This window comes from Perissodus microlepis, chromosome 3 (genome assembly GCF_051167445.1).
Source record: "Perissodus microlepis isolate ML-2025 ecotype Zambia chromosome 3, ASM5116744v1, whole genome shotgun sequence".
Lineage (NCBI taxonomy): Eukaryota > Metazoa > Chordata > Actinopteri > Cichliformes > Cichlidae > Perissodus > Perissodus microlepis.
In genome coordinates, this window is record NC_140463.1 from 31005316 (window position 1) to 31022252 (window position 16937).

At 37.7% G+C, this 16937-nt stretch overlaps 1 protein-coding gene, 1 long non-coding RNA gene and 1 pseudogene across 3 annotated transcripts; all 3 read left to right on the top strand.

Annotated features, from left to right (window-relative positions):
• Positions 1 to 583: 583 nt before the first annotated feature.
• Positions 584 to 4555, top strand: LOC146391168 (uncharacterized; annotated as a pseudogene). The gene is made up of 2 exons (XR_014799583.1): positions 584 to 1465; positions 1563 to 4555. The product of XR_014799583.1 is annotated as an uncharacterized LOC146391168 (transcript).
• A 4237-nt stretch (positions 4556 to 8792) lies between these two features.
• On the top strand, positions 8793 to 11619 carry LOC146391169 (uncharacterized). Its single transcript, XR_014799891.1, has 2 exons — positions 8793 to 10584; positions 10799 to 11619. It is a non-coding gene; the product is annotated as an uncharacterized LOC146391169 (long non-coding RNA).
• A 121-nt stretch (positions 11620 to 11740) lies between these two features.
• On the top strand, positions 11741 to 16537 carry LOC146391170 (uncharacterized). The gene is made up of 12 exons (XM_084924015.1): positions 11741 to 11812; positions 11913 to 11983; positions 12070 to 12172; positions 12270 to 12370; positions 12591 to 12661; positions 12745 to 12867; positions 13124 to 13219; positions 13664 to 13795; positions 13882 to 14010; positions 14150 to 14187; positions 14264 to 14316; positions 14420 to 16537. The coding sequence occupies exons 2-12, from the start codon at positions 11962 to 11964 to the stop codon at positions 15637 to 15639; spliced, it is 2088 nt and encodes a 695-aa protein (XP_084780141.1). The 5' UTR covers positions 11741 to 11812; positions 11913 to 11961; the 3' UTR covers positions 15640 to 16537.
• Positions 16538 to 16937: the final 400 nt, after the last annotated feature.

The following is a 16937-nucleotide window of genomic DNA, read 5'->3' on the forward strand; positions in this document are numbered from 1 at the left end:
ATTATGTCCATTTGAAGGTTGCTCTAAATACTTCAGTGTCCGAACATCATTTTCCAGCCATATTTCTCAAAAACATAAGTAGACAGTTCAGCAGTCAAGGCAACAAGAAATTGGGGGATTTGCCATAATACAAGGACAGGACACAGTTAATCTATTAGAAGACTTTGTGTCATTTAAAAATGCAGGCTAAAATGCTCTTGCCAACCAGCACTATACAGAGCATCATAGAGGAATTTCAGGATCTTTGCAGCTGTGCAATGCACGAAACAAAAGTAGACACTGAATCTAACACCATTAACCTTTCGTTGGTAATGGTAGGACTAAGGGTGGAAATTGTGACAAACTGTAAAATATACTGTATTTTACGATGTATTTTTCAACTTTTCAATGCAAGACCTTGAGTTTGTAGTTCTTTTGCAGTCCTGGGATTGATTTTCATCTTCAGACAAGGTCCCCAAAACTGCCTTTCTGTTATTACTCAATCCTAATTGCAGGGTTCATCTTTTAGTGAACCCTGCAAGTTGCTTTTCCAGTGATCTCTCTCTCTCTTTTTTTTAGATGGCAGACCAAAGAATTTGAATGACACCATTACTCTGGAGCTTGGGAAAGATTTCCACTCCAACTGTCGTATGCAATCACAAGAGGAGACAGAGGTCATCCAGAGGACAGGAGAAGTACGGTTAGAATTGTTGTGGAGGCCATGCAAGTTAACTGCAGAAACCCTAAACGTGCATCTTGTGAAGAGGTTGCTAAGATCATTGTAAACAGATACCCTCAAACATTTGCAGATTTTACCAAAAAGGGAGAAAGACTGAGTTGTGGACATTATTCACTACTAAGAAGCATCAAATCTAGAGTTGAACATGTTAATCAAGATAATACAACACAGAACCAGGAATGAAGAAGACTGCAGTCCCAACAGTAATGCAACCTCACCTAAAAAAGTTAGATGCCTTGTTGATAGCTATGGTTGTATAAATTGGCAGCCAGTTGAACTTCCTTAGGGGGAAACGTCAGCTTTTTAGAGGAAAAGAAACACATCCTGTTAACAATTTTTAATTCAGAAGGACCTGGAGCTGTGGAGAGACCTGATGTGGATGACTTCATGTGCCTCACATATATTTCTCAGCGGCAGCTTATCAACAGTTGTCCCTCACGTTCAGTAGCTGAAATTCAGGAGCAGTGGCCATTCTTGTTTACTCGAAAAGTTCTTTTGAACCACTTTTACAAACTCACAGGCATCGATATCAGTGAGCGCTTAAGTCAGGCCCTCATAACCAAAGGCAGAAGGATTATTAACTATTTCTCCAGCCAGAAGCTCAAATGGAACCTTGGTATAAGGACACTCATCCAGCAGATAGAAAGTGAGGGAGTTTTGACCAACAACAAGGTTGGCACAGCAGCCACACTTCTCATGATGAAGTATTACAAGGAAGATGAAGACTCCCTCTTTGTCTTAGCAGATGTAAGCTTCTTTCATACAGCTCTATGTTTAATGCTGTTGCTTGCTGTCCTGTTTTTTTTTTTTGTTACATAAAATGTCTTGGTCCTCTTTCTGGCAGGAAACACCTACCAGGATGTCCCTTGAAGCAGAGAGCAACCTGCCAAGCACCCCAAGGCTGATTATGCTTGGTAAGAAGTCATTCATGAAATAGAGCTGATTAGACCATATTACAATTTCTGTTTGGCACAGGAGCTTTTCGTGGACACAGGTATCCAGTCTCTGTTTTGTTAGCTCAGATTTCTGTAATTTCCTTTATAAACCAAGGTTGTTGGACATGTGTCTCAGTGAATCCAGCAAAGTAACAATATCAAATTTCACATTACATATTACTGATCAACGTAGTAGTCTAGCTACACCAACAGCCGAAATACTGAAGTCAATACTGTAAAGTTTAACAGCAGCACAAACTATAAACTCCAAAATAACCATACAGTTGATTCATCTCCGGTAATTTAATTGGGCTGACTCTTTGTTAGGTGTGTTTAATGTGCAGAATAATTCCCAATTATGTACAATTATAATATGTTAAAAGGGACTTATGTACATAAGGCCATTAATAATTAACTGTACGTAGCTATTTGCTTTATGACTATCTAGACAGTGTGAAGAAGTGAAGTATTGAAATTATTTTATGTTGCATAATGACAACATGTTGCCCCTATACATTTAACGACAAAGTTCAATGACCGCCACCTGCTGGATGGTGAGTGCAGAGGGGCGTGTAATTGTTGAGCTGGACAAAGAGAACACCTTTGCTGATGCAATGTCAGTCTTCTTTGGTTCATTCTATGTATTGAACCTGGAATACCAGGAGTCAGCGTGTGCAACATTGGAACTAATTCAGAGGTATGTTTGAACAGTTAGCTAATAGTGATAGATAATGAATAAATTATCCCTAAGTAACTCATTATTTCAAATCACAACTCAATGTTACTGTATGTTACTATTTTTTATGGCATGTTTTAAGGTTTTTTGTAAGGATAAACCCTGAAGAGGGAACAAAATGTACCTCCAAGGTTGGGACAAGCAGAAAGACTGGGACCACTGTGAAGCGATTAACCCTCATGTCACAACTTTCCTCCAGCGACTTACTGAATTTGAGTGGAGAACTTCAAATTAGGTAACTGTTTTTGCCATTTTTAGTGAATTTCTTGTATAATTTAAGTGACCAATGTGTTGTTACCTGTGTCTCCACAGATGATCCATGGCCCATGCTTTCTGGACATTTACACAAGACGAACAACAATGAAGACAAGCTCTCTTGCCATCTTGCAAGACGCTGTCTCTGTCCAATAGGTTTTTTGAGTGCAACAGTTTTGATTTTTTTTCCTTCTTTTACCCGTTTGTTAAAAATTATTTCAGCTACTTACACTTTAATTGTCACATGTATTGGCTCACCCTACAAATCAATGAACTCAGTCCACAAAGCAAGATCAGGGTTCAGTGCAGGTCAGTCAAGTTCCTTCACACCACACACGCTCATCCATGTCGTTGTGGACCCTGTTTTGTGCATTGATTTGGTGGTGTGAGACAGTATTTTGGACAAAGTGTATTTAAAGGAAGACGTGTGGGGCTTGATATTATATTCATTACAATTCAGTTTATTTGTATGGTGCCAACAAAATGAATGCCAAGGCACTTCATATTGTAGGTTTAAGACCCTACAAAATATAACTAAGAAAATCCAACACTTGAGCATATGTTGTCTGCCATGATATGGATATGACATATTATTGTTATTGTTTGTACAACCATCTGAGAAAATAATGGATTACATGGTTTAGTAAAAACAAGTGCTTCCTCAATGAAAATATGTTTTCAGTTCTTTTCAGTTTTTGATTTTGGAAATGTGTATTTCTGCAGAGGAAAATCAGAACTGAAATAAAGTCAGCACATGGTGTAAAGCACATGAATTATATTTTGTGTGTGTAACAGTTGGTAAAATGTTATTATTTGACCACTAGGCGGAGCTCTTGTAATGATAATGTAACTAACGCATTTTATTTTGTATGTTTTATTTTTGTGTTGAGCATGTTAACATTTTCCTTTTTTTCCTACTGGATTGGTGTACAGTTAATTTGATACATGGAAAGTAACCAGTTAATTTTGTAAGTATAAGGTAAGGGCAGAGGTCACTTCCTGTTTTGGGAAGTAAGGTCAGAGAAGCTGCGCGTGGTGACGGTCTAGCCGTGTAAAAGTCAAGCTAAGAAAGAAGAAATAAGCCCTAAGTTCCAGTTACACCGGTTTGTCTACTTGCAGGCCGAAGTGGTATGTTTGTTTATATTTTGTGAATTTTATATTGTAATATGTTTTAATGCTGAAATATAATTTTCTTGTACATTTGTATTCACCAGTTCTACGGTGTACCTGTACGTTAAGAGAAGCACAGTAAACATCAGTAAAGAAGAACTCTCGTGTCTCTCGTGTATGTGTACAAGCCGGCATAGTAGAACACTGCACTGCCCCGGAGAAGGCAACGAGATGGTTGGACCGAAGCTACTAGCAAGAGAAGCTACTAGCAAGAGAAGTATCACATGCTCCAGCAAATGCATTGAATACGTAAAGAAGCAAGCTAACAAGTGAAAGATAATCAAGCAACCACAAAGGTCCGTGTCTTGGAAGTAACAAAGCACTTGTAAATTGTTATGAAGCCTCAGTTCCATTTGAAATTCAAAGTGACCTTTCATATTAAGGAGCAGCTAAAATCAAGATTTATCAAGTAAATGTTAAAGTCAAGTGAAAATACTATTAAGACAACATGGCAGATGAAAATGAAGATGCAATACAGCCCACTGAAGAAGAAAGTGCTGATGATAATTTTCAAAATGATGAAAGTAAAGAGCAGACAAATGGAGAAGAAACTCCACAGTGCTCAGTATTTACTGAAGGCACACAGTCAGAAAGCTTACGCAGAAGCCAGCGCACACGCACTCTTACTGAAAAGGGACAATCCTTACAAGAAGCCAAGTTAAATGACTTGACAAACAATTTTGAGCGAGTTTACAAGAAGTGGAAATACCACATAAACTTATTTAAAAGAATGGTGAAGAGTAAAGACATTGAGTTAATACCTGAAGCTATAAGTGTTATAGACACTAGTATGACTGACATCTGTAACATTCATGATGAGATCAGAAAAATACAAAGTCCTGATATTGAAATCCGCAGAAGATGTGATGTGTGCATGGCTATCAGTGAAACTGCCAGAGCAAAGGCTCGGTGCCTTTTAGAAGAAGATGGTGATCCAAATAGTATACCCTGGCCTGATTCAGAGTCCGTGTATGACAGCAGTTCATCCAGCGCTTCTTCAAGGATCACATATAAGTCAAGGTCTATCTCTGGGATGTCAAAGCAATCATCTCTGGTCACACTACAACAAAGACAAGAAGCTGCAGCTGAAGTAGCAGCTACAGAAGAAGTCATTAAAATAATGAAAACACAGCATCAGTGTGAGGAAGAAATCAGAGAACTTGAAGTTGAGGATGCAAGGAAAATAGCTCAATTTCTAACTGAGAGCACCTCAATAAAGACAAGGTTAGATGAAAAGAGAAAGGAAGTGGAACTTTTGAGAGAATTGCAAAAGCGTAATGCAGCACAAGCAAGACTGAAGGTGTATGCTGAAAGTGTGAACAGTGAGGATGAAGACAAATCTCCTGTTCATTCCCAAGTAAGACAAGATAGTTCCTTCCCACAACCAAGCTTTCCAAATGTGAACTCGAAACCATTCATCCCCTCTCAAGTTAGAGCTCCGCAACAAACTGCACCTCTCCAAGCCTCTGTTCCTCAAACAGCAATTCGTAGTGCAAATGAAACGCCCTCCACTGATCTTGTAAGGATGCTCGCTGAAGCTATCACTGCAAACAGAATCCCAATCCCAGAGCCTCCAGTCTTCACAGGTGATCCGCTGCAGTATAATGACTGGAAGTTGTCTTTTCAAACATTAGTTGACCGCAAGAATCTGCCAATTCAAGAAAAGCTATTCTTCCTGAGAAAGTATGTTGGAGGTTCAGCGAAGAAGGCTATTGAAGGACATTTTCTGGTTGGAACAGACACCGCTTATCATGCTGCCTGGGAGATACTCAACGACAGGTTTGGAGATCCCTTTGTGATAGGCAAATCATATCGTGACAAGATTCAGTCATGGCCAAAAATTAACAACAAAGACACTAAAGATCTACGTGAGTTTGCAGATTTTCTAAGCAGTGTTGAGTCAGCCATACCTTATGTTCAAGGTTTACAAGTTTTGCATGACTGCGTGGAAAATCAGAGGATAGCTGCAAAGCTGCCTGATTGGCTAAGTGCACGATGGAACAGAACGGTGACAGAGTTTCAAGATGAACACAGAATGTTCCCAGATTTTAGTCATTTTGTCATATTCCTGAATAAAGAAGCAAGAATTGCATGTAATCCTATCACTTCTCTGCCTGCAATAAAGCCAATTGAACAAGACAAGCATGCATTCAAAGACAAGCCCAAAAGAAACTACATGCTGAATGCTAAGTCACTTAGTACAAGCTCTAGTGAAAGGACAAATGTCACATGTCTCTTTTGTAAGAAACCTGGTCACACGCTTCAGAAATGTCGCAAGATAATGGACAAGTCAGTTGAAGAGAGAGTAAAGTTTGTGCAGTCTGAAAAACTGTGCTTTGGTTGCCTCAAGACTGGTCATAACTCTAAGAACTGCACTTCCAGAAGTGTGTGTGACAAATGCCAAAAGCCTCACCCAACTTGTCTACATCAAGACAGAGAGAAAAGAGACAAGGAACAAAGAAAGAATAGCCAACAACAATTTAAGGCTAACCAGGAAACAGAGGTTTCTGAAGTACAAGAGCAAGTATCTAACCAAGTTACATCCAACAGAGTTGTGCAACAAAAGTCAAAAGGTTGTACTTCCTCAGTTATCCCAGTTTATGTATCCACTGTGGATGAACCAGAGAATGAAAAGTTGGTGTATGCTTTGCTCGATACTCAAAGTGACACCACTTTCATCTTGAAAGACACAGCTCAGTCGCTCAACGCCATGTTAGAGCCAGTTAAACTCAAGATTTCCACCATAACGTCCAAAACAAAAGTTGTTTCAAGCAGCAAGTTAAAGGACTTACAAGTAAGAGGCATTTACTCTGAAACGAGAATCAAACTACCAACAACCTATACCAGAGACTACATTCCTGCTAACAGATCACATATTCCCACAAACAAAACAGCAGAGAACTGGTCACATTTGAAACATTTATCAAAGGAGATGGCTCCCAAGCTTGATTGTGAAGTTGGACTACTGATTGGATATAACTGTCCTCAAGCATTGCTCCCTCTAGCGGTGGTCAGTGGTGATCGAGACCAGCCATTTGCACAGAAATCTCTGCTTGGCTGGAGCATCATTGGCTACAGTGACTCTGAAGGTGATTGTGAAGATGAAATAGGAGTAAGCCATCGTGTTATTGTTAGACAAGTCTTGCCAGCTGTAGAACCAGCTCACAAGCTCAAAACGGAAGTTCACTTTGTAAGCAGAAACAAAGTCAAAGAAATACTTACTCCAGCCGAGATACTTAATGTACTAGAGATGGACTTTGTTGAAAAAGGTGTTGAAGAAGAGTCAATACCAAAAGAAGATGCTAAAGTGAAAGAGATCAGTATCGAAGATCCAGAACTCAAAGTCAGAGCAGTATTCGCAGTTAAGGCAAAAGAAGAGAAATCCATTTTAGAACGACTGGAAAAATTCTCAGATTGGACGAGAGTAGTGAAAGCAATAGCAAGATTAAGACGACGTGTAAAGTATGCAAAGAACTCAAAGGAAATGTCCAATGAAAGTACTACGTTGGAAGAAAGGAAAGAAGCCGAGGAGTTCATCATACGGACAGTTCAACAAGAAGCATTTGGAAAGGAAATTAAGATCATAAAGGATAAGGAGGAAGTCAGACCATCTCACTCAAAGCTACTTCAGTTAAGTCCATTCCTTGATCAACACAATATCTTGAGGGTAGGAGAAAGACTTAAAAAAGCGTCAACCCATCCCAACATCAAACACCCAGCCATTCTGCCAAAGAAACATCATGTGTCGCACCTGCTCATCAAACATTTTCATGAGAAGACGCATCATCAAGGCCGAGGGATGACAGTAAATGAGATACGGTCCAATGGCATATGGGTAATTGGCTGCAGTACTGAAGTATCGTCATTTATATACAAATGTGTCAAATGTAGAAAGTACAGGAAAGGCAATCAAGAACAAAGGATGGGCGACCTGCCACCAGAAAGACTGGAAGCTACCCCTCCATTTACATACAGCAGTATGGACTGCTTCGGACCATTCTGTGTAAAAGAAGGGAGGAAAGACTTGAAGAGATATGGACTCTTGTTTACATGTATGTGCTCGAGAGCTATACATATAGAAGTTCTAGATGATCTCAGTGCAGACTGTTTTCTCAATGCACTCCGTTGTTTCATAGCAATACGTGGCAACGTAGGTCAGCTGCATTGTGATCAAGGCACCAATTTTATCGGTGCAAGAAACGAGCTTCTAACGCAAGCAACTCAAGAGAAAGTCAAAGAGCTGGGAATAACTTTCGTTTTCAACCCACCTGCTTCTAGCCACATGGGAGGAGTCTGGGAGAGGCAGATTCGGACAATAAGAAATGTTCTGAAATCCATTCTTGACCAGTCAGCTTCAAGATTAGACACTTCATCATTGAGAACGTTCATGTATGAAGCTATGGCAATAGTAAACAGTCGACCACTAACTGTAGAGTCTATCAACGACCCTGTAGGACTGGAGCCGTTGACACCCAACCATATTTTGACGATGAAATCGGCAGTGATCTCACCACCACCTGGAGAATTCGCTAAAGAAGATCTCTACCTCCAGAAAAGATGGAAACGAGTACAATATTTGGCGAATGTATTTTGGACAAGGTGGAGAAAGGAATATCTGTTAAACTTGCAACAGAGAAGCAAATGGAATAAAAACAGAAGAAATGCAAAAATAAATGACATTGTGTTATTACAAGAAGACTGTCTTCCAAGAAATCAATGGAAACTCGCTAAAGTTGTGGAAGTCACTCCAGGAGCTGACGGCAGAGTCAGAAAAGTTAAGCTTCTCATCGGTGACTCTACTAGAGACAATAAGGGGAAGCACACAACTAAGACGATTTTAGAGAGACCCATACATAAGACTATACTTTTACTTGAAGCAGAGTAAAGACTCAACATAATGTTTATTGGTTAACCTTCGCTAAGTTCATTGTTGGGTCAAATTCCTTTAGGATCACACATGCTGTTGCGATAGTGTGATGGTGGGAGTGTAACAGTTGGTAAAATGTTATTATTTGACCACTAGGCGGAGCTCTTGTAATGATAATGTAACTAACGCATTTTATTTTGTATGTTTTATTTTTGTGTTGAGCATGTTAACATTTTCCTTTTTTTCCTACTGGATTGGTGTACAGTTAATTTGATACATGGAAAGTAACCAGTTAATTTTGTAAGTATAAGGTAAGGGCAGAGGTCACTTCCTGTTTTGGGAAGTAAGGTCAGAGAAGCTGCGCGTGGTGACGGTCTAGCCGTGTAAAAGTCAAGCTAAGAAAGAAGAAATAAGCCCTAAGTTCCAGTTACACCGGTTTGTCTACTTGCAGGCCGAAGTGGTATGTTTGTTTATATTTTGTGAATTTTATATTGTAATATGTTTTAATGCTGAAATATAATTTTCTTGTACATTTGTATTCACCAGTTCTACGGTGTACCTGTACGTTAAGAGAAGCACAGTAAACATCAGTAAAGAAGAACTCTCGTGTCTCTCGTGTATGTGTACAAGCCGGCATAGTGTGTGTGTGTGTGTGTGTGTGTGTGTGTGTGTCTATCTATCTATCTATCTATCTATCTATCTATCTATCTATCTATCTATCCATCCATTTTTTTTGGAACCCTCCAGTCTCTTACAGTATGTTACTGTTAACTGAAATTACGGTCAATTACGACCTGTTAAACAGTAAATGACCGCCTGTTGGGACACGGTGTCCTATAGCAGAGATGAATATTTTGGTACTGATGATGCGTGATAACGGTAAGTTACTGGTTAATATATTGCAGTTTATTACCTTGCAGCGGGCTTACAGTGACATACCGTGAATAAACGGTAGTATACCAATTTCTTAATCACAGTATGATGTTACTTTGTTGACGTAATTTACGACATAACGACATAACGGTATCTCACTGGCGTCACTGTCGCCAGTGAGATACCTAAAAAAGGCTACGGTGCGTTACCATAATTTGTCCAAGAGTATTATACCACACCAGCAAAAAACGGTATCATCCTGCAGAGCGGTAAGCTACCGTAACACGGCGTCACAGTATGACGCTGGCAACAGTGACGCCAGTATGTTACCGTAAAGTGGCGATGAAAAGTCTGACAGTGTGCCTTTAGTATTTTTCGTGACCATTATTAGTTGTCTTTAAACATCCAGAGGTCTGTAAGATAGTTCATAGTGTCTAACAAGTCTTGTATAGTTAAGGTGAAAAGTTACTACATGACTGAAACGCCAATGTTATCTCTTTTAAAGAGAGATAACCCCCCATGTATCTAAGTTGCTCATATCGTTTCTTGGAAATCGAAACTGGGTGTGCGAAATAATAGTTTTGTTTTTGTATTCATGTCTGTTAAGGTGTATGTGTCTGTTTGGTTAAATAAATTAAGCAAGCCATTCAACAGTAACATTCAGACGTTAATTATTTTGAAATGATCGAACATCTGCTGTAGGTTTTAAAATTGAGTATTTTCAAGATGTCACAATACTTTCTACAAAAGCGGATGCGACTGCCTCCACCGTGACGTCGGATTCAATAGCAGACAAGAAAGAACAGCTTCATCTCTCATTCAGAGAGTGACTTGAACGAGACTCAGTGTTGCCTCTGGCTGAAAAACAGAACAAAACATAAAATCATGGGTAAAATATACCAGGTCAAAGTGTTTGGGATTGATCGTGAGCTTAAAGTGATTGACCTCTGCGACTCCGAAGAGATGATGAAGAAAATGACCGTCCTAGATCTGAAAAATAAAGTAGTAAAGAGGTTTCCCGGGACCGCAGGTAGGCTAAACACTGAAAAAGAAAAACAACGAGACTAGCTGCATTTCCACATTTCATAACAAACACAACAACAGGGTCAACCTATATATACATTTTAACTGAGCTGAAAACTTATCTGACGTGTGTAATTTTTATTTCAGGCTAATGTTCATCTATTTTCTAAAATGCATATTTTGTTTCTCCTTTTCATTCTTAAACGCGTTCTTGGGTACAGATGATCTGCAGATGATCTTCGCCAACCATAGGCTAGATGACGACAATGAACTTCTGTATAAATATGGAATCCAGCACTTGTCTGTTATCCAGCTGGTGGTGAAGCTTAATGGAGGTCTGCCAGCTTGATAGAGGGAGACGGAGAACACAGTCATCGTCTCATTTTGTATAAAGATCTGTGTTGAAAATGTGATCCTGATCTCAAAATATGATATTGATGTCATAACAATACTTGACACAGTACTTAGGTTTTGATTATCACTGACTTTTATTACATTGTTAATTTCTTGAATAAAAAAAAGAAAGAAAACTGAAGAATAAATTGTCACAGAAATAAAAATCGGCTTCCCTCTTGTTGTTTTTTTTTTTTTTTATCTCTGTAAATTAGTAAACTGAAATAAGGTTTCTAATAAAGCCTAAATGGACCAAGTATATATTCTCTTTTTGTAAATAAAGGATGCATTATGAAAGCATAACATTTCCAAGTATAACGTTAAAAATTTTATACTGCATTAAATATTGCTCAGTTAGTTACACTTTACTATTGTTTCCGAACAAACTTCACGTTTTCAGCCACTATTGGTTTAAAACAGAGCAAAGAGATTTCCAGTAGATGTATGTTCTTTATGTTGGACATAAAATCTACAAGCCTTTTGGCTAGATAATTACCTTCGGAAGAAACCGACGTAACAAACAATTATAAGCACATACATACAAACCGTGAATAAAAGATAAAAGATAAAGTCTCAAGAAATAAAGATATGCAGGAAATATCAAGAGGAAAAGAATGGAATGGTTGCAGGTTCAAAGAGGTAAGCACATGAATCTTTGTTAAATATGTAGATAGTAGGGGCAAGGGGGAGAAGGTGAAACTGATATTAAACTAGATGCGTGCACAGCAACAATTTCCTGTGGCCACATATGCAGTTGTAGGTGTGGCATCCAGCGAAAAAGAAAGTGAGTAGCGAGGAACAAGCCACAGATATCGTCCTTCAAGCGTGGCTACAAACTAAAGGTATTTTTAAGTGTTTTTAAGGTGTTTTGTTTCTTCAGCTTTGCCTTTATTGTATAAAAACAGATTATAAAAGTTCCTAAACATCATTTACATTTTAAAGTAGGTTATATGCGGTGGAACAACATTTTTGGCGCATTGAAGGAATCACAATGACTGACATTAATTCTCATGGTACGACGCACAGTTTACATCTGAAAGCTATTCTTTGATCCATAATAATAAAACTAGTGTGATACTTATTATTTTCTTTCCAACAGCCAAAAAACCCAATGGATTGGTAAATCAAGGAGCAACGTGTTACTTGAACAGTGTGCTGCAGGTGCTGTTCATGACCAAAGATTTCAAAGAAGCGGTGACAAGGTCTGGTACAGAAATTAATGAAGCGAATTTATTTGGTTGAATTTAACTGAATGTGTACCTTTGTATCATTCACGACCAATGTGTTTATTTTTTATAGAGACTCTAAATATATTGATCCACTTCTTAAACACCTGTTTGAAACCTTAAAGAAAAAAACAGCAACGACGTCTCGGATCACAAAGAAGCTGAAGATCCAAGGTACAGTGTCTGTTAGCAAGTGTTAATAATGGCTTTTAAATTTTAAATTTAAGAGCAAAACACCTTAACATCAGATTAGTGTTAACATAGTCTGGTGTAAGAATTTTAATGCACTCCTTTTCTGCTACAGGCAATATTAACAATTAATTAAACTAAGTTTTAAAATCCCAACTGTAGAACAGTAAATAAGTATATATTTGATTTTTCTCCTCACCACCAGTGTATGAGCAACGTGATGCTGCTGAATACTTTGAGAAGATTTTAAATGAAACCAGTCGTAAGGCTTCACAGGTAACACTGTGAAGCTATATATTTATATATGTTTGTGCTTGTATGTGTGTGAAGTTAAGTGTCTCTATTTTTGAAAATTTTAGATATTTCAAGGAGAGCTGACACACAAGAACACATGCAGTGAGTGTAAGACAGATACAAACACCAGTGATCCATTCTGGAGTCTGCCTCTTGCATTGGAGTCAGACAATAATGAATACAATGTGGTAAGGCAGCCACTGTTCTATTAGATGTGCAACATAAATGTGTAACAGATTTAAATGTGTAGCATGAAGAGCACATTTCAATTAACAAACATTTCGTCAAACAATTTTGATAAAATAGAACAAAATATACTGCATGTTGAGTTGCAGTATGCTGCAATATAAGAAATATCCCATGTATTGTGTTCACTACAGGTGTGTACTGTTGAAGGGAGAGACTTGGTTCAAGTAACATGAATGTGTTCTTTATTTTCCACAGGAGAAAGAAATTAAAGACTTTTTCCAAGAAGTATGTATTGATGGAGACAACCAGCTGTACTGTGAAATATGCGATGCCAAAGCTGGTGCTAAAATAGTAAGTTAATAAGAAATACCTTTGTGATTTATGCACATAAACTTGAAGGCCACAGGTTTAAAGGTGTTATAATTGCAATGGTGGGATTGCTTGACAATGCCAGTGGCCTAGGTGTTCTCTTGTTGTTGAAGTTTACACAGTGGAGTTAGGACAGGATGTTTTAATGGTCATTTGGTTATGTTACAATATTTAATTTAATCTGGAGGTCCTTAATGAAGAGCATGAATATTTATGTTTGACATTAAGTAAATTATAAAACTGTTGAAACAAAATAGCATGTAGATTTGATGATGTTAAAATAGTTAACTTCTTAAATCTGTACAGCAGTCGTTATGATTAAAATTTCTATTTTTAGGGATTCGTTCTCTTTTTAACTACATTAAATCTTAAATTGTGGGGCACTTAAAATTCTTGACATCTTTTTGGTATATGTCCATTAATTAGAAATTGGAAATGACACGTTATCCAGAAGTTTTGACGCTGCTGTTGAAAAGATTTAGGTTTGACCATCAATACCAAGAACATGTGAAAATAAAACGAGCAGTCACAGCTCCTGACACCCTACAAATACCAGAGGTATACTGAATATTTCATTATGTTGTCATTACTTTTTATTTTCTAATTCCTGATACTAATTTCTTCCTTTTTTTACCCATTATCAGAACCAGACCTATGAGCTTTATGCATTTGTCGAGCACTTTGGTGACTTGAGATTCGGACATTACACCGTAACAATCAAATCGCAGGATGATGACAGATGGTACAACTTCAATGATACCTGTGTCACATTGGTAAGCCTGATTGATTTTTTTTCCACTGGTATTGTTCCCAAGACATGAATACTTTAAAACATATTAATGCAGTTTTGTGCTTAATAGAAAAAAGTATTTAGCCTATAGATGATCACCTTTGTATTCTTTATATTAACAGCTTCCAGAAAGACCATTCCAGCTGGACAGAAATAACACGTAAGCTTTTATCTGAATTTTCTTCCGAAAACAAACATTTACTGAATATTAAACTGACCCTACTTTACTTTTACAGTGCTCTTACTAGATCCAGCAGTGCTTATCTTCTGTTCTACAGGAGAAAGAAAAGTAAGATGGGAAACATTTCTGATGAACTTACTGATGTTTCTGTGAATGATTGTATCACACTGGCAGTTTGAAATGATTTTGACTGTTTTGATTTCATTTCCAGTGCATGCTGCAGACACACAACACATCAGTGAGGCACCCACTGGTGGAGCTTCAGCCAGTGAGCAACAAGAACAGGTTGTAAAGACCACAGGGAGAAACGAAGGTGAGGCAGCAGGCATGGACCATAACCTTGTGGACATACAGGGAAAAGATCAGCAGATGATAATGAATGATGTAGAGAATAAAGATGAAAGTAAACAGGAAAAGGAGAAAGAAAAGTACTCGGCAAAAAACAAGAAAAACAAAGACATGGAACATGCAGACAATGAAAGCAGTGACCAAATTACAAAGAAAAGAAAATCTGATAATCAGGAGTCTGATGACCACAAGAATGATGTTGAGCATCAGCAGGATGCAAATTTAAAACCCAGAAAAGGCAGTGATCACCAGGATAAGCAACACAGTCTGACAGTGGAACAAAATGAAGAAATGAGAGAGTACAGACTAAGAGATAAGGACAGGCAGATGATGATAGCTGAGATGGTAGACAGTAATAGCACAGATGAAGCTAATAGAAGTAAAACAAGAGATGGGAAAAGCGGGTCTGTAGTGCAGAAAGACTCCTCTGATATGTTTCAAAGCAGTGGAAAGGTGGATGAAGGTAAGCAGAACATGTCAGAGAATGATGAAGAGCAAAAGAAAAATGATAAGCAGCATGAGACAGATGGTGAAGCTGCACAAAGAAGAGATAAAACAAAAAGAGACTTTTATGAGAGTGGAAAATACAAGTATAGCTATCTATTAGCTGATGACAGTCAAAGCAAAGAACAGCACAATCTGGGACAAAAAGTCAGGCATGAATGTGTGGAAGGAGAGACTGTGGAAAATCAGCACAAACTAGGGGTTATTCAGTCACACAGCAGACCTAGAAGTGTTGGTGAAGACATGCGAGGTATAGATTCTGAGAAGGAAGATCAGACAATTAATATTCAAAAATGCGTCAACTATCAATTCAATTCATTAAAAAAAGCAGAGGAAATAAATGATGAAGGATGTGACTCCAATAAAGGTGAACTGCAAACTTTTCACAATTTTAACAAAGGCAACAGTGATAAAATAGAAAACAGTCACAAGAAAAATGTAGCAAAAGAGTTTCATACAGGAATACAGCATGAGAGTGAGAAACAAGACGTATCTGATAAAAAGAGGAAAGGAAACAAGAGAAAGCAGAAAAAAGGAATAAGATTTACATGGGGTATTAGTTGTTGCGGAAAAGGTTAGGGTAATCAGAGTGAAGTCTGAATGCTATAACTTAACCTAAAATGTTATTTTACAGAATCTTGTTTTGTATTTAGTTTCAATGTGATTTTCAGATTTTTAATGTATTCATCAGAGATCAGTTGAAATCATGTCAAATGCTGTAAAAATGTTTCCTTTTTTATTCTTCTTCTATAATTGCTTTCTTGGTGTATTTTACGTTGGTATTGGTATTGAAGTTCACTTTGTTCATTTTGGTTAACTTTGTTCCATTTTTATAAGGTAATATGTATTATTTCCTATTCAAGGGCCCAACGAGCATCAGTTTAAATCAGTTGATAAAAAAACTTGTTATTTATAAGGAAACAGAAAAGATTTTAAAATTGTTCTTGATGTTTACTGATATCTAATTCAACTCATTCACAATAGTGCAGAAATTTATTTCATGAATCTGTATTAGGAGGATAATTTCACATTTAAATTATACATATTAGTATGTTTTCAGTTTTACTGTCTGATGACATAAAATATCTGGTTGGTCTCAGTGTTGGGACTAGCAAAGTTCACCTGTAACCCTCTGAGTATTTAAGACACATAAAAAAAAACTAGTAAGACTAGTGAAAACAAGTTTTTGAGAAAAAATATTTAGGTTAGAGATGCTTGATTTTATAGTACGACTCTAATGAGAAACCTGTGAAACACTGGATCACAATAAACTGCTTGAATATGCCTCCACTTCAAGCTCTGCCCGTGTGATTTCTTTGAATGCATGCTACAAAAACTGAATAGTATATTTTAACACGGCAGCTGAGGAACAAACTCTGGTAACTGGCAATTGTATTTAGAGACGTGACGCTAGAGACACCAGCAACCATAGTGAATTGTCTTCCAGGGGCCAGAGCAGGTGACACTGGTGGAAATTTAAAACTGCTGGCTTAGGGTCAATGTAAATGACATAAAATAGTGCTGGATCAGGTGACCCTGAAACCTTCCTTAGTTATTCTGCAATAGGTTTAGGCTCCTAGGAGATTCCTATGATGCACTGAATCATAGGAATCTGAGAAAGTTGTGTCTTCATTCACCTTTTTCACTCACTATGTGTTTATATTACCACTCTGCACTTAAGTATTAGTTATTATTAATCTCTGGCTGTCTGTTGTATTATCGTAGCGTCATTACCTTACAATATAAAGTGCCTTGGGGCAACTGTTATTGTGATTTAGCGGCATGTAAGTAAAATTGAATTGAGTTGAATTGAATTGATAGTTTTTCTAAATTGATTGGGTGTCTGGTTAAGCTTAACTTTCTACTGTATGTTGAAG